Source organism: Saccostrea cucullata, unplaced genomic scaffold, assembly GCF_032062105.1.
Source record: "Saccostrea cucullata isolate Sc308-1 unplaced genomic scaffold, CSIRO_AGI_Scuc_v1 ctg1931, whole genome shotgun sequence".
NCBI lineage: Eukaryota > Metazoa > Mollusca > Bivalvia > Ostreida > Ostreidae > Saccostrea > Saccostrea cuccullata.
This window is the reverse complement of record NW_026937627.1, coordinates 49031-68211: the sequence shown is the minus strand read 5'-3', so window position 1 is coordinate 68211 and position 19181 is coordinate 49031. Positions and strand designations below refer to the sequence as shown.

Genomic DNA, 19181 nt, shown 5'->3' with positions numbered 1-19181 from the left:
TATTCATCTTTGAAAAAAATAAGTTTTGCCCATAAAGTTATCATTCTCTCCTTAATATTAACATTAAGTGGAAATCGAAGAAGTTCTCCATATACTACGACATCTGGCTTTTTAATGTTCAAACTTAGGATATATTTACAATATTTTAGGTAAAGTTTTTCAATATAAATAATTTTTGTAAATCCTCATCCTTCGCATCCATTCAAATATACTTCTAAGTTCTTATAACTGTCAACGACTACGGGACATAAATCTCTATAAGTTGAATATAGATTCTACGCTAAAAATCATCAAAAAATATTTTCTAAAATCATTTGTGTTGTCTATCTAACATTCACTTTCAACCTCCAGATTATATAATATTCATTGAAACATTTCAATTTTATTTATTTTATGCAATGTAATAATGACTCAAGGTTTCCAGTTTAAACAGTGTATTCAGCAACAAGCCTCTTATATACATGAAGAGGACAGAAAACGGGATAAATTGGCGTCGGAAGCAAATTGAAAGTGGGGGGCTAAGTATGAAAAAACATATTATACCTTCAAAAAAACCTGACAAGCAAAACAAAAAGGTATATGTCCATTTCCCAAACTCGAAAATCCTATTTCGTGGGGGGGGGGGGGGGGGGGGGGGGGGGGGGGGGAGGGGGGTCTGTAGTCCGACGTGTCTGTGGAAAGTGGGGGGAGGGGGCTAAACCTACGCAGCAATGTACAATGCCTATACTAAGTATATATTTGGAAAAAAAGGGGGGGGGTTCCGACGCCTATGAGGTTTACAAAGAAATTAGATAAAGCATCATTTACTGTAGTTTTGCTTTGATACATCATATGTTTTCTTCAGAATTCTAAAATATTTTCTATTTATAAGTTGCAATTAAATTCCATTTTATTATTAAACAGTTAAAGGGCTTCAACCTCCACATAGAATCGAAAGCTTTTTCAAAATCAATAAACGCTCAATTAAAAAAATAAATAAACAAGGGCTTCTCAGTGGATTTGATCACGAACCAACTAAAAGTTCATTCCCAGTGAATTTTTTAACATTGTTGGTTATTACTTATATTTGCATTTGAGACGAATAAATTTCGAGTAAAATTGCATTTATTACACGAACAGGCTGCCGTATTGCTATGTTGTGATGCGCGAAGTTGTTTGGTCTTGAAAGTTCGAATGTTTGAATACATGTACGTTTAGCAGACCAGTTCAGGAAATATCTGTATATATAGTGAAAGAACAAGGGTCGTGCTGAAATAATCCAACTATTTCATAAGTTCTTAAAATATTAAAGTCAAAAGCGGTGGTATCGCCTGATATATTTTCCAGAGGAAAAAAATGTTAAAAATATGTGTGGTTTTAGGCCTTGTATTCTTGTGATTGAAAATGTAAATATTTTTTTCCTAAAATAAAATCCAGCTTGATTTTCTTTTATCCCTTTGAATTCCTCTGAATAACTTTTAAGTCTATTACATGTATTAGGTCCATTAAAATAGGTGTAAATAGCATTCTCAACTATTCTAACTTATCGCTCCATACACAGCTTCCCCATGAGCACGTCATACATTAGTACCCATGACCTTGGATCTTTACTAGGCCCTAATTCGTTATCATTCGAAGAATTTTAGATGCCACCTTGATAAACATGCATAACTTACTGACCTATCTCAATGATAAACTACATTTGCATTCACTCCTGCTGAAAATAAACAACAAAGAGTGTACGTGCCGTTTAAGTTTTCTTTCGTTTTCTGTTTATTTATATAAGGAGACACATACGCGACAAAATCAGAACAGAACGGTTTAACCTTGTTTTCGTCCCCGTAATTAAAGATCCGTGGATATAATTATAGTTTTTGTTCTATCCGTCCGCCTAGCTGTCTGTTTTTAATCTTGACCATATTTACTTATTTGATTGGTTAGAGCTTTGACTTTCATAAATTTCTTTGATTTTCTTTTCAATACAAGTTATTAACTTTTGCGTTTCGGCAGATTTCGTTTCGCACTTTACAGGTACCCACCATTACCCACGATAAATTAAATTCCAGGCTTTTTGATTTGATGGACATCTGCGTTTTCAATAAAAATGGAACTCGTAAATGTACTTAACTTGTCATTGGTCATTTGCAAAATTTTTTGTTAAAATACATTCTGATTGTACTCATCAGTACTCTAAAGTTGACATCAAAAAGATGCTTGAGTTTCTGATAAATAAATTATATCTATGTTGTTTTTGAGACCAGGTTTTCCAACAATCTATTGGAATTCACATGAGTACCAATTTCGTCCCACCATTAACAGACCTATTTTTATATTCATATGAAGCAGAATTTGTGCAAAACTTTATGCGTGAAAGAAAAAAAAAACACTTGCTGTGACCTGCGACTCAACATTTAGATATATCGACGACGCATTTTTCTGTCGATGCGATATAATCAGTTTGAGATAAAAGATAACACTGAGTCTGACACGTCTGTTTTATATTTAGATATTTTACTTGAAAAAAGGCGTTAACTTAAAATAAGGAGTAATTCTTTGATATAGCCTTACAACTGTGATATCCATGCATAATTCTGCCAACAATTGCTTGCAAAAGAGCTATATATTGGTATCAAAGATAATTACAAAGATGTAAAATAAATGCATTTTCACTTCATGACCAAAGAAGCTCGAATCTGGACCACGAGGAGACGAATGTCTAAATTTTGACAAGCTATTTTTCTTGACCATGAAAATAGATTGCTCACATAAGGGGTTTAAGAGTAGAAAAGACTTCCAAAGTTGTAATGTATTTTCAATGTATACCTGCATAATTCAGCCCAAATCATGGGACAATATTAATTTCATATTTTTCGTAAAATCTTACTGCTCATTATAATGAAACAGGCGAACAAAAAAATCTACAAATAGAACGAATCCTTGGAATTTCCAGTCGTAATTAAGATCTTATGACTGAAAGGGGAAAGCGGCCCCTGTCGACCGGCTACACCAGCCGTCAGCCTTACGTATCAATCAGGTAGACTGGATTTCCTTGTGTACATTAATATAAAACAAAAGCCTAAGCATTGATATAATTATCAGTCAAAATATGACCCTATTATGTAACTTAACAGTTTCCCTACTAAATGCGCATTAATTAGTAAAGAAAGAAATTTTAGGTTTTACTTTAATATTTGTCAATCTTAGCTCAACGTTTTGGTTTGGCCCCTAGGATGTGGCGTCCACAATTGCTTAATTGTTTGTTTGCTGTTTAACCTAATTTAAAAAAAAAATTCCATCTAATAAAATTTCACGCGTTTGGAACTTCCCAATGACAAAGTGAGTGCCCCACGACTAGGTTACCTCGATCAGTTCCATAAGTCAGGAAGATTCTTAAACGGTGTTATCTAATTTCCAATAAATGAACAACTTATATCTACCCTGGACTCGGAGATCATGATTTTCACTTTAAGTACAGGTCTAACTTCATTTTGACACAAATGCAAAAGCCTTTGCTGGACAACTACAGACTGTAGTACTAAAAACTAAAAAGATAATTATTTTTATTGCATAAATTTTGATGACTGTTCGATCCCTCGTGGTCCAGGTGAACTGAGACAAAGTGGCTCCTTCACTAGAGATACCCGATTAAGCCAATTGAGAATAACATATTATAAAAAAAAAATACCCCAATTATTACGTTGGCACCAAAACGTGCCTCCTCCATGAATAACTTTCGATATTTTCCAAAAACAAAAAACCTCGTTGATTATACATCATTCTGCTTTATCCAAGAAAAACGGTCGACACCACTACCTCACGAGGCGTCATCATCTTTTTCTTTTTAATCCACTTGAGTATTAGATCCAGTCGTTCTTTATGATCGGTACTTTTTAACTAATCGTGTACAACTGCCTCCGGTAAGTTATATTGTAATTTATCGGGTAATTCACACGAACCAACACACTGTTGGGAGAGATATTCTCCATCTGAATACACTTTAGAACAGTGTTGAGGTGAATGTCTAGAAATGGTTCTTCTTTTAAATATGAAGATGTTACGAAAAAAATCAAGTTTTCACATTTTTTGATAATGTCGCTTTGAATGTCAAATTCAGATTTACCACTTTTGTTTATACTACATTCCTCGAAAATGAATCCTGTCGTGATATTTTTCTCTCTCAAAGGAAGAACGAGAGTATTGTAGACTACTTCTTTATCGCTGTCACCAGAAACTACGTAGCATGAGTATTCCTTGGTACATGTATATTCTACATAATCGCTATCTGACTTGTCCAGTATTGGACTTCCTAAAGAGATTTTTCTAATTGGTTTAATTACAAAGCGCTTGTATAAATGAAACATTTTATATGACACATATCCAAGAAAAATAATTATAAAAAGGAGGATTAAGACTTCAGTGACAAGACGCACTGCTAGTATTCCTGTATGGGAGTTCTCAAACCATATATATTCCATGTTGAATTCTTGAATTTTCCGTATGATCTTCTCTTTGTCCGCCTTTGTTGTGTTGTCCATCTTGAGGAAATAAGGCAGATCAGGTAAAACAATCAGAGTGTCAGGATGATTTACTTTCATAAAGATATACGATCGAGATTTTTCGTCGTAAATTCGACGTATATATTCAACTCTATGAACTCCAAAGAACCAAGGACCTGCGCATTGAATAAATTTTGTTTCATAAGAACCATGACCGTACAGAAAATAATGTGAAGGTGAAGGGAAGTCAGGAATGAAAAACCAATTCATCGCTTTTCCGTAAAGAAAGTAGAGATAGGAAAACGGAGAGCATGTACTGTTTTCTCCCGAGTGAGGAACTCCATTGATGTAATAGTACTGTGCTAAGTCATTGCTTTCAGTGTTAAACGACATTGGCCTCCATTGTAATTCAACAACACTACCCGGTGACAAATACAAGAAGAAAATTTGTCCCTTATATTTCCTTACGCTGTACTGGCCAATCAGATATTCGACGACTAGAATAAATTCACTAGCTTTCTTGTTCTGAAAATAAACCGTCCCACTGGAAGACTCCACCATATGAAAGGAACAGCTATAATCCCCAAATTCCGAGTTTTTAATGGCATCAATGTTAAGGGTACTTTCTACTGATATCCAATTGGTTCGAATGCTCTTGACGTCTGTTGTTATTTTGTTTTGACTACGGATCGAAGCTACATTTCTCCCCTCTAAAGTCCAAAAAACACGTATTTGGTCATGTTGGTCGGCCGCATTCGTTGCAGCAGCACATGACAAACGGACACTTTCTCCTGTACTTATAAAAGGCACATTGCGGTAATATGGAAGTGTTAATCCTCTTTCATCTTTATATTGATATTGTTGTTGATTTCTGCTTTGATACACCATCTCTCCTGTATTAAGAAACAAATCCTGATCTAGATATAAAAAACTATGGATCTTGTTTATCTTACTTATTTTCAGATCATTAATTGGTAATTCTGTATGATCGTTGTAAGACCAGGTCGAAAAGAAATTTCCATTGTTTTCTTTAATGAAGTCTAGCAGATCCTTGCAGGACGAGAAGAACATACACAGAAAGTGGAAAAACATTAAAGCATGAACAATTGTGATTAACAAATACAAAAATGACCTCCATATTTTGTATTTTCGAACTACAGATATCACAAAACCGAAAATAAAACGTACCACTGATGAAATAATTTTGTAAAGTTTTTCCCACTCCATTTGTAACATAACGTCATCCTGTATCTCACCGTTCATATTAACATATCTTACAACGGCTGGGATTAGGCAGACCATGGTGTGGTATATCAAGTGAGGACGGTAACACCCTATCTGAAGTCTTGAAACACGTTTATATATATCATTGGCATCCGAAACTAATGCAACAACTATATGGAATAAAATCGCATATACATAAATTAAATAAAATCTGTATATTCTGTAAGCACACACGGGTACTGTTGTTTCTCCATAGAATGAATTTTCATGGGTGACGTGATTGCAAGTAACTTCGTCCAAATATCCATAGATATTAAAAACAAACGGAGACAGGATAATGATAGATAAACAAAGAACTCCGTGTACAAAATCTATCCTCTTCATTTTGTAACTGCAAAGAAAAAAGATTGTAAAAAAAATGTTAAAAGTTTGCAGTGTCAAATTAAATTCTTTGAAAGTAAATTGAAATACAATCATTATTGAAAAAAGAAATAGGCATAATACAAATGTATAGCCCTATTTCTTCCGCCAACTTATTAAGATTTCACATAGGTCTGAGATGAAACATATGGAGACAGTAAACAGTATTTAAGATCAAAAGTAAAAAAAAAACAATACAAAATAGGAGCAGAGCAAAACGGACCTTCAAAACATCAGAGGTGGGATCATGATGGAGGAGTGAACATCCCCTGCCGACCGGTCACACCCGCCGTGTGCTCCTTGTCATGAATGGGAAATAACGAGAAAATCTGTCGTCAATTCAGTGTAAATAATGGACTAACAATTAGTATGAAAAACGTCCATCAGCAATTGACTCAATAATAAATTGTATGTGCTGACAAGGTCATTGTTTCGACCATAGAACTAACGAAATGATGACTTTAAATGAGACTGCTGAAATTCTTGTTTCATCAACTTGTTTGTCAGTAATCTATCTTGTTTTAGAAATTGTCCATACGTAGAGCATACTATGTACAGCATGCTTTTGCGTATCGAGTCAATTGAGATATATTAACTCCGTATGCAGGTGATGAGGGTATATTGCTGCATAAGTAAGGGAAGTTGACGATAGAAAAGTTAAAGACATCACGTTTATCATTGAGCTTGGTTGTTAGATTACCATTAAGGTCTTTTTCAAGTAAAATAGCCAAATATGAAACAGATGTGTCAGACTTTGTGGTATCTTTTAATATATCATCTATAAATATCAATCGTCTGGTTCACTGCATACGTAAGTTTACATCAGGTAATACTTTGATTTATGTTAAAACATTTTACAGGTTGAATCTCGCTATTCATCTGATCATTTAAATTTTAAAAAACTTTTTTTTTGCATTTAATGCTAACGATTTTAAACTTCAACTCTGAACCTAGCATATTATATAAATAAGAATATAAATGCTAGGTTTGGTTTTATAATTCGAAAAATTTTGAAAACTTCATTAAGAAAAAAACATTCATTTTAAAAAAGTCAAGAAAATGAAACTTTGTTACAAAATTGTTAAATGCTTTTCAATACCAAGAATATAGTTATTGCCACTTTGGCAAAATGATGGACACAAGGAAGTGAATCTTTTGAAATTTAGCACTTCAACTAAAAACTAATAACCGTCTAGCTATTTTGAATAAAAAAAAAATGACGCATACATTTATTCTCCAATCCATGGAGTGCAATAAGCCTCGGATTGGCATGTGATCTCTTTAATACTGTAACAGTCCATTGAGTTTATGGGGTTTTGTGTGTGCTTGTGTAATAAACCTAGAATTAAAGTTATTTTTAAAATTGATGTCATTATACATGAGTTTTTTTTAATATACCCTGTATTATTTTGGATGATATTCCGACTGGTTCTTATGATAATCGTAACAAATGAAGCGTTAAATAAACTTAATATTTGTATCTTTATAAGGTCAACTTCCCTTAACCAATTTATGAAACTATGAAAACGGTCTGGTACCCCATTTTACTGGTAATGATTGAAAACTGTCTGTATACCTCCGTTCACTAGTATAGTTGCTAAAATAAAGTGCGACTATATACTGTATAAAACACATGTTCCACAGTCAAACTCCGCACAAGCAGTGGTCCTTCAGAAGATATGTAAAGTTAGCTACTAGTAACTGGCTACTAGTAGCTGGCTACGACAAGTGGGTAAAGTTGGCTACTAGTAGCTGGCTACGAGAAGTACGAAAAGTTAGCTACTAGTAACTGGCTACTAGTAGCTGGCTACGACAAGTGGGTAGAGTTGGCTACTAGTAGCTGGCTACGAGAAGTAAGAAAAGTTGGCTACTAGTAACTGGCTACTAGTAGCTGGCTAAAACAAGTAAGTAAAGTTGGCTACTAGTAACTGGCTACTAGTAAATGACGTGAACCTTCTAGTACCTTTTGTGTAAAATTATGCAAACTTGGGATAGAAATGTTGATATTCTTGAAGTAGCTGGATTTTTACATCACTGATATCCACTGATATTGTTGATAAAAACTATATCTGAGCTTTTCCACATGATCTGGCACTAAAGTTACCAAGATATCGTTAGTAATAAATACAGCTACTTGTACCTTTTGTTTAATATTATGCTATTTTGGGAGACAAATCTTAATATTCTTGAAGTAGCTGGATTTTTACATCACTGATATCAACTGTAATTGCTAATAAAACAAATCTCTGAGCTTTTCCACATGATCTTGCACTAAAGATACCAAGATATCGATAGTAATAAGCTCAGCTACTTGTACCTTTTGTTTAAAATTATGCTATTTTGGAAGACAAATCTTGATATTCTTGAAGTAGCTGGATTTTTACACCTCTGATATCAACTGACATTGTTGATAATAACAATTTCTGAGGTTTTCCACATGATCTGGCACTGAAGTTACCAAGATATCTGTAGTAATAAACTCAGCTACTGGTACTTTTGTTTAAAATTATGCTATTTTAGGAGACAAATCTTGATATTATACAAGTAGCTTGATTTTTACACCGCTGATATCAACTAATATTGTTGATAAAAACATTCTCTGACCTTTTCCACATGATCTGGTGCTGATGTCACCAAGATATCGTTAGTAACAAACTCAGCTACTAGAACCTTTTTTTAAAAATTGTGCAATTTTGGGAGAAGACCTTAATATTCTTGAAGTAGCTGGATTTCTACATCACTGATATCAACTGATATTGTTGATAAAAACAATCTCTTAGTCATTGCAGATGATCTGGCACTAAAGATACCAAGATATCGTTAGTAATAAACTCAGCTACTAGTACCTTTTGTTTAAAATTGTGCTATTTGGGAGACAAATCTTAATATTCTTGAAGTAGCTGGATTTTTACGTCACTGATATCAACTGATATTGCTGATAAAAACAATCTCTGACCTTTTCCACGTAATCTGGTGCTGATGTCACCAAGATATCGTTAGTAATAAACTCAGCTACTTGTACCTTTTGTTTAAATTACGCTATTTTGGGAGAAAAATGTTGATATTATAGAAGTAGCTGGATTTTATACCACTCATATCAACTGATATTGCTGATAAAACTATATCTGATCTTTTCCACATGATCTGGCATTAATGTTACCGAGATATCTGTAGTAATAAACTCAGCTACTTGTACGTTTTGTTTAAAATTATGCTATTTTGGGAGACAAACCTTAATATTCTTGAAGTAACTGGATTTTTACACCGCTGATATCAACTAATATTGTTGATAAAAACATTCTCTGAGCTTTTCCATATCATTTGGTGCTGATGTCACCAAGATATCATTAGTAATAAACTCAGCTACTAGTACCTTTTGTTTAAACTTGTGCAATTTTGGGAGACAAACCTTAATATTCTTGAACTAGCTGGATTTTTACGTCACTGATATCAACTGATATTGCTGATAAAAACAATCTCTTAGTCATTGCAGATGATCGGGTACTAAAGTTACTAAGATATCGTTAGTAATAAACTCAGCTACTAGTACCTTTTGTTTAAAATTATGCTATTTTGGGAGACAAACCTTAATATTCTTGAAGTAGCTGGATTTTTACACCGCTGATATCCACTGATATTGTTGATAAAAACATTCTCTGACCTTTTCCACATGATCTGGTGCTGATGTCACCAAGATATCGTTAGTAATAAACTCAGCTACTTGTACCTTTTGTTTAGAATTGTGCAATTTTGGGAGACAAATCTTGATATTCTTGAAGTAGCTGGATTTTTACATCACTAATATCAACTGATATTACTAATAAAAATTATATCTGAGCTTTTCCACATGATCTGGCACTGAAGTTACCAAGATATCTGTAGTAATAAACTCAGCTACTTGTACCTTTTGTTTAAAATTATGCTATTTTGGGAGACAAACCGTAATATTCTTGAAGTCGCTGGATTTTTACACCGCTGATATCAACTAATATTGTTGATAAAAACATTCTCTGACCTTTTCCACGTGATCTGGTGCTGATGTCACCAAGATGTCGCTAGTAATAAACTCAGCTACTAGTACCTTTTGTTTAAAATTGTGCAGTTTTGGGAGACAAACCTTAATATTCTTGAAGTAGCTGGATTTTTACATCACTGATATTAACTGATATTGTTGATAAAAACTATATCTGAGCTTTTCTACATGATCTGGCACTAAAGTTACCAAGATATCGTTAGTAATAAACTCAGCTACTTGTACCTTTTGTTTAAAATTATGCTATTTTGGAGACAAATCTTGATATTCTTGAAATAGCTGGATTTTTACATTACTGATATCAACTGATATTGCTGATAAAAACAATCTCAGAGCTGTTCCACATGATCTGGCACTAAAATTACCGAGATATCTGTAGTAATAAACTCAGCTACTGGTACCTTTTGTTTAATGCTATTTTGGGATACAAATCTTGATATTCATGAGGTAGCTGGATTTTTACACCGCTGATATCCACTGATGTTGCTAATAAAAATAATCTCTAAGCTTTTCCACATGAACTTGCCTTAAAGATACCAAGATATCATTAGTAATAAATTCAGCTACTGGTACCTTTTGTTTAAAATTATGCTATTTTGGGAAACAAACCTTAATATTCTTGAAGTAGCTGGATTTTTACACCGCTAATATCCATTGATATTGTTGATAATAACAATTTCTGAGCTTTTCCACAAGATCTGGCACTGAAATTACCAAGATATCTGTAGTAATAAACTCAGCTACTAGTACCTTTCGTTTAAAATTATGCCAATTTAGGAGAACAACTGTTGATATTATTGAAGAAACTGCATGATTTTCCACTGATATTAGTAATAAAAACAATTTGTAAGTTTTTCCACATGATCTGGCACTGAGGTTACCAAGATATGGTTAATGATAAACTCAGCTACTAGTACTTTTGTGTAATATAATGCAATTTTGTTAGCGATTTCAGTGCAATTTCAGTGTCACTCGTTCCTCTCTCATAATGTATGAGCTGATGGTAGAGAATGGATTTTTCGGAAACTTCTGAGAACTTTGGAATGTCCATGCATCCCGCGATCCATGGGGAGTAATTTTTTTTTTTAATGATCCGAGGATAGGCAGTAAAAGTTAAGTTGTGTATAGGTTTAAAATCAGTGGCGGATCCAGGAATTTCGTAAGGGGGGTGGCAGGGGAGCCGGGGGTTGCACTGAATTTAAGCCCCCAGTGGGTCTTGGGCAAGGCCCTAGCTGGAGCTGACAAAAGCTTACAAATAACAGATTTTTTCTCCTTGATTTTAGGATAATGGACATACAGATTTTATATACAAAAAATTCAAACGGGGGCATACGCCCGGTGCGCTGGATCCGCCTTTGGTTTTAGATAGATTAGTACATATATAACTCCACTCGACCCATATTAGCTGGGTACTTAGAGAGTTTTAAAAGAGTTTCAAAAGATACCTAATGTTACAGTAAATAAGAATTTTCTCCAAGATTATTATCCATTACGTTTAGCGTCTACTCTTTTCTACTTTTCAACTACATGTGCATTTCGTGGGGCAAACGAAATAAATTAATGAGGATTTTTCAGTGGCGATATTTACATGGAAACTGTGGAATACCAGCATCTGCACTGGAAGTGTCTTTACAATGACAATGTCAAGTCTTTTGATGTAATTAATTAATTGTAATTTGTAAGAGATAAAAATTATTAAAAATAATTCAAAACGAAAAATTCGACATATTATTTTTAACTTTTATTTGTTAGCATAAAAATCATTTTGTTTGTATCAGAAAATTCTTTTCTGTTCGGTTTCTCTGTCTTTAAATAGGCATTTTGAATGAATTTCAAACAATAAGTACGAAAAAAAACGCCATTTAGCATTTGACTTAGTGACTACATCTAATTGTATTTGCTGACAAGGTCGTTGTATTGACCATAAATCTTAGAAATAGTTTATAAGGAGAGCATGCGTATCGAGTCAACTAAGAGATATAAACCTCGTATGCAGCATACGGAAAGTTGACGATTGAAAAGTTTAAGTTAACACGTTTATCGTAGAGATTGATTGTAAGATTACCATTAAGGGACTCCGACCCTCAGTCGGGAAGAACAACTCTTTAATCTATAATTTAATTCAAAAAAGTCTTTAAATGAAGCTTGAAAATTAAATGTTTTCATACAAAAATTTTCGTTATATGCCGCTTCAAGTGCTTCAAGGTTCTTTGAACTTCCCAGAAAGGTCTAATTAAAAGTAGAATTTTTTTTTATCCCGTAATAGCATTTTTAGATACCAATGTTTAACATGATATGAAATTAGAAATGATTTATGGAGCTTTGCAAAGAACCTTTAAGCATATTGAGAGGCATATAATGAAAATTGTTGCATGAAAATATTTAATTTTCAAGCTTCATTTAAAGACTTTTTAAATTAAATTATAAATTTAAGAGTTTAGAGATTGTTTTTATCAACAATATCAGTTGATATCAGCGGTGTAAAAATCCACCTACTTCAAGAATGTCAACATTTGCCTCCCAAAAAAGCATAATTTTAAACAAAATGTTCCGGTAGCTGAGTTTATTACTAACGATATCTTGGTGACATCTACTAAGGGGTTGCTTTTATCAACAATATCAGCTGATATCAGGGATGAAAAAATCCAGCTACTTCAAAAATATCAAGATTCGTCTCCCAAAATAGCATAATTTACAAAATAAATTACCAGTAACTGAGTTTATTACGAACGACATCTTGGTGACTTTAGCACCAGATCATGTGGAAAAGCTCAGAGATTGTTTTTATCAACAACATCAGTTGATATCAGCAATGTAAAAATCTATCTACTTCAAGAATATCAAGATAAGTCTCCCAAAATAGCATAATTTTACAAAAAAGGTACAAGTAGCTGAGTTTATTACTAACGATATCTTGGTGACATCAGGACCAGATCATGTGGAAAAGGACAGAGAATGCTTTTATCAACAATATTAGTTGATATCAGTAATGTAAAAATCCAGCTACTTCAAGAATATCAAGATTTGTCTCCAAAAGAGCATAATTTTAAACAAAAGGTACAAGTAGCTGAATTTATTACCACAGATATCTCGGTAACTTCAGTGCCAGATCATGTAGAAAAGCTCAGAGATTGTTTTTATCAACAATATCAGTGGATATCAGCGGTGTAAAAATCCAGCTACTTCAAGAATATTAAGGTTTGTCTCCCAAAATAGCATAATTTTAAACAAAAGGTACAAGTAGCTGAGTTTATTACTACCGATATCTTGGTAACTTTAGTGCCAGATCATCTGCAATGACTAAGAGATTGTTTTTATTGGCAATATCAGTTGATATCAGTGACGTAAAAATCCAGCTACTTCAAGAATATTAAGATTTGTCTCCCAAAATTGCACAATTTTAAACAAAAGGTACTAGTAGCTGAGTTTATTACTAGCGATATCTTGGTGACATCAGCACTAGATCATGTGGAAAAGGTCAGAGAATGTTTTTATCAACAATATTAGTTGATATCAGCATTGTAAAAATCCAGCTACTTCAAGAATATTAAGGTTTGTCTCCCAAAATAGCATAATTTTAAACAAAAGGTACAAGTAGCTGAGTTTATTACTACAGATATCTTGGTAACTTCAGTGCCAGATCATATGGAATATCTTAGAGATTATTTTTATCAGTTGATATCAGCGAGGTAACAAACCAGCTACTTCAAAAATATCAACATTTATCTCCAAAAAATTAACATAATTTGCAACAAAAGGTACAAGTAGCTGAGTTCAGTACTAACGATATCTTGGTGAATTTACTGCCAGATCATGTGAAATATCTTAGAGATTAGTTTTATCTGCAATATCAGTTGATATCAGCTAGGTAACAAACCAGCTACTTCAAAAATATCAACATTTGTCTCCAAAAATAGCGTAATTTAATACAAAAGGTACTAGTACCTGAGTTCATTAATAACGATATCTTGGTAACTTTACTGCCAGATCATGTGGAATATCTTAGAGATTATTTTTATCAGCAATGTCAATTGATATCAGCGAGGTAACAAACCAGCTTCTTCAAAAATATCAACATTTGTCTCAAAAAATAGCATTATTTGAATCAAAAGGTACCAGTAGCTGAGTTCATTACTACCGATATCTTGGTAACTTTACTGGCGGGTCATGTGGAATATCTTAGATATTATTTTTATCAACAATATCAGTTGATATCAGCGAGGTAACAAACCAGCTACTTCAAAAATATCAACATTTATCTCCAAAAAATAACATAATTTGAAACAAAAGGTACCAGTACCTGAATTCATTACTACCAATATCTTTGTAACTTTATTGCCAGATCATGTGGACTATCTGAGAGATTATTTTTATCAGCAATATCAGTTGCTATCAGCGACGTAAGAAACCAGCTACTTCAAAAATATCAACACTTGTCTCCAAAAATAGCATAATTTGAAACAAAAGGTACCAGTAGCTGAATTCATTACTAACGATATCTTGGTAACTTTACTGCCAGATCATGTGGAATATCTTAGAGATGATTTTTATCAACAATATCAGTTGACATCAGCGAGGTAACAAACCAGCTACTTCAAAAATATCAACAATTGTCTCCAAAAATAGCATAATTTGAAACAAAAGGTACCAGTAGCTGAGTTCATTACTTACGATATCTTGGTAACTTTTCTTCCAGATCATGTGGAATATCTTTGAGATTATTTTTATCAGCAATATCAGTTGATATCAGCGAGGTAACAAACCAGCTACTTCAAAAATATTAACATTTGTCTCCGAAAATAGCATATTTCTAGACAAAAGGTACTAGTAGCTGAGTTCATTACTACCGCTATCTTGGTAACTTTACTGCATGATCATGTGGAATATCATAGAGATTTTTTTATCAGCAATATCAGTTGCTATCAGCGACGTAAGAAACCAGCTACTTCAAAAATATCAACATTTGTCTCCGAAAATAGCATAATTTGAAACAAAAGGTACCAGTAGCTGAATTCATTATTAACGATATCTTGGTAACGTTATTGCCAGATCATGTGGAATATCTTAGAGATTATTTCTATTAGCAATATCAGTTGACATCAGCGAGTAAGAAACCAGCTACTTCAAAAATATCAACATTTGTCTCCAAAAATAGCATAATTTGAAACAAAAGGTACTAGTAGCTGAGTTCATTGCTAACGATATCTTGGTAACTTTACTGCCAGATCATGTGGAATATCTTAGAGATTGTTTTTATCAACCATATCAGTTGATATCAGCGAGGTAACAAACCAGCTACTTCAAAAATATCAACATTTATCTCCAAAAAATTAACATAATTTGAAACAAAAGGTACAAGTAGCTGAGTTCAGTACTAACGATATCTTGGTGAATTTACTGCCAGATCATGTGAAATATCTTAGAGATTAGTTTTATCTGCAATATCAGTTGATATCAGCTAGGTAACAAACCAGCTACTTCAAAAATATCAACATTTGTCTCAAAAAATAGCCTAAGTTGAAAAAAAAAGGTACCAGTAGCTGAGTTCATTACTAACGATATCTTGGTAAATTTACTGCCGGGTCATGTGGAATATCTTAGATATTATTTTTATCAACAATATCAGTTGATATCAGCGAGGTAACAAACCAGCTACTTCAAAAATATCAACCTTTATCTCCAAAAAATAACATAATTTGAAACAAAAGGTACTAGTAGCTGAATTCATTACTACCAATATCTTGGTAACTTTATTGCCAGATCATGTGGAATATCTGAGAGATTATTTTTATCAGCAATATCAGTTGCTATCAGCGACGTAAGAAACCAGCTACTTCAAAAATATCAACATTTGTCTCCAAAAATAGCATAATTTGAAACAAAAGGTACCAGTAGCTGAGTTCATTAATAACGATATCTTAGTAACTTTACTGCATGATCATGTGAAATATCTGAGAGATTATTTTTATCAGCAATATCAGTTAATATCAGCGAGGTAATAACCAGCTACTTCAAAAATATCAACATTTATCTCCAAAAAATAACATAATTTGAAACAAAAGGTACCAGTACCTGAATTCATTACTAACGATATCTTGGTAACTTTATTGCCAGATCATGTGGAATATCTTAGAGATTATTTCTATCAGCAATATCAGTTGCTATCAGCGACGTAAGAAACCAGCTACTTCAAAAATATCAACATTTGTCTCCGAAAATAGCATAATTTGAAACAAAAGGTACCAGTAGCTGAATTCATTACTAACGATATCTTGGTAACTTTATTGCCAGATCATGTGGAATATCTTAGAGATTATTTCTATTAGCAATATCAGTTGACATCAGCGACGTAAGAAACCAGCTACTTCAAAAAATATCAACATTTGTCTCCAAAAATAGCATAATTTGAAACAAAAGGTACCAGTAGCTGAGTTCATTACTAACGATATCTTGGTAACTTTACTGCCAGATCATGTGGAATATCTTAGAGATTATTTTTATCAGTTGATATCAGCGAGGTAACAAACCAGCTACTTCGAAGATATCAACATTTGTCTCCAAAAAATAACATAAATTGAAACAAAAGGTACAAGTAGCTGAGTTCTTTACTAACGATATCTTGGTAACTTTACTGCCAGATCATGTGGAATATCTTAGAGATTATTTTGATCAGCAATATCAGTTGATATCAGCGAGGTAACAAACCAGCTACTTTAAAAATATCAACATTTGTCTCCCAAATAGCATAATTCTAGACAAAAGGTACTAGTAGCTGAGTTTATTACTACCGATATCTTGGTAACTTCAGTGCCATATTACGTTGAAAAGCTTAGAGATTGTTTTTTTCAACACTATCAGTGGATATCAGCGGTGTAAAATTCCAGCTACTTCAAGAATATCAACATTTGTATCCCAAGTTTGCATAATTTTACACAAAAGATACTAGACGGTTATTCTTAGAAGGTTCAAGTCATTTACTAGTAGCCAGTTACTAGTAGCCAACTTTACATGCTTGTCGTAGCCAGCTACTAGTAGCCAGTTACTAGTAGCCAACTTAACATACTTCTCGTAGCCAGCTACTAGTAGCCAGTTACTAGTAGCCAAATTTGCTTACTTCTCGTAGCCAGCTACTAGTAGCTAACTTTACCACTTGTCGTAGCCAGCTACTAGTAGCCAGTTACTAGTAGCTAACTTTACATATCTTCCATCAGAAACCTTTGACTTGGATAGATGACTTAAACATAAAATCTAGCAGTGCCTGTGTACATCAAACTACTCAGTAATTACTCACCAATAATTATATTCTGCTTATTGAATATAACGCCGTTGGGATATATAAAATATATCTTGTCAAATTCCGGCAGGTTTAATTTCCGCTTTACTTTTCCTTTCGCTTTCTTGTTTTAAAAAGGTAGGCCATAGTCATACACGACAAAATGCCTCACTAGATTCGGTGATCTAGAGTTCATATCAAATAAAGCTGCAGTTCCTCATTAACCAAGTTAACATTATCTTTGGAGTATTTGGAGTCCCTGTTTTTTAACATTATGATTCAATGTTCACTAGTTAACTACTAGGCTCCTTTTCAAGCCGACATGTTTTTATATATTTTTGAGAAATAAATACTAGTAAAAATGATAAATCTCACTAATCATAATATATGGGGTATATCTCAATTGTTCAGCAAAGTATGGGTGGAAATGTCTTATTGACCATAACCGTGGAATTTTCTCTCATTTTATCAAATTTTGGGGAGAAAAAATCCCAATATGAGAAAGTATATCCTATCGGACACTTTTTCAGAGAGATGGGATAGTTGTTAGGACTAAAATTCTTACTTTTCGGACTTCACAAAGTTCACATCTATAAAAGAAGACATATTTTGAGTCCAACATGACACTATGTGATACTGCTAAGAAGATCTTCCAAGTGCTATAATTTATTTTTGGGCCTCACTATTACAAACGGTAATAAAAAGTCTGGATAATATCGCATTATGAAATATACAACCTATAATTTCGTCGTGCTTTGACTGACAGGTTTTACATCAATGTTGCTAGCTTTTTAATTATTTTCATTAAAGTCCTTTTCTAATAAAGTATCCAAATATGAAACAGTGGTATTCGACTCTGTAGTATCTTTTAATTTAAAGCTAACTATAGGATGTTTCGTGTCGATAGAATTATGAATGGAAATACAATGAAACTAATGTTAATTGATACATATAAATGTCGAATTAAGGGCTATAGCAAGAATTTTCCTCTTCTCATGAATAAGATTTTAAATAAATTTTGGGGCCGGTTTTAAAAAAGAACTTACGATTAAGACCAAAATTCATTCTACTTATAATTTGCTTAATTGCATTAAATTGAAAATGGTTTTAAACTTATTAAAAGGAATGTAGAAATATATTTTTATGATAAAAATTATAAACTCAATCATTAGTTTTGCAAACTTTCGCTACCAACTTAAGTTTTTGGTCTTAGCCGTAAGTTCTTTTGTAAATCGGGTTCCTGCTCCATATGAATAAGAAAGGTCTGCTAATAACGATGCGCATTTGGTACACATAGGAATTTTAAAAGATTGTTTAAAGACTTGGTCTGGTTGAAATAGTTTTTATTTGCCAGGGCTTCAAATAATGCGTATAAATGGATATATGCATTAGAAAAATCGTTCGACCTTGATTATTATTCAGATGAGTTTAGGATTTAACTTCAATTTCCTATAAAAATCAAATTTATGAAAATACAAAGCATGCTTGTGATTCACTTAGATTTCTGATACTGTACAGAAATGATTATAAAATTTTACTGACCGTGATGTAATGGATGAAAGTGATTTTTGAGATACCATTGTTTGTTCTTCCTGATGTTATGTTTCAGTAAAGAAGACTGGTCCATTTTTTTAGATGCTTATTTAAACCAAGGAACTGGGGCCTGTTTCACAAACGTTTCCTAAGATATGTCGTAAGACATAACTTAAGATATGCCTAAGTTATAACTTAGGAAGTTCCAAAGATTTGTCACAGC

The 19181-nt window shown here is 33.1% G+C and overlaps 1 protein-coding gene across 1 annotated transcript; it reads right to left on the bottom strand.

Moving 5' to 3' along the window:
• Window positions 1-3579: 3579 nt before the first annotated feature.
• On the bottom strand, window positions 3580-17540 carry LOC134248519 (uncharacterized). The gene is made up of 2 exons (XM_062730914.1): window positions 17444-17540; window positions 3580-6090 (listed from the first exon to the last, which is right to left on the bottom strand). The coding sequence occupies exon 2, from the start codon at window positions 6081-6083 to the stop codon at window positions 3870-3872; it is 2214 nt and encodes a 737-aa protein (XP_062586898.1). The 5' UTR covers window positions 6084-6090; window positions 17444-17540; the 3' UTR covers window positions 3580-3869.
• Window positions 17541-19181: the final 1641 nt, after the last annotated feature.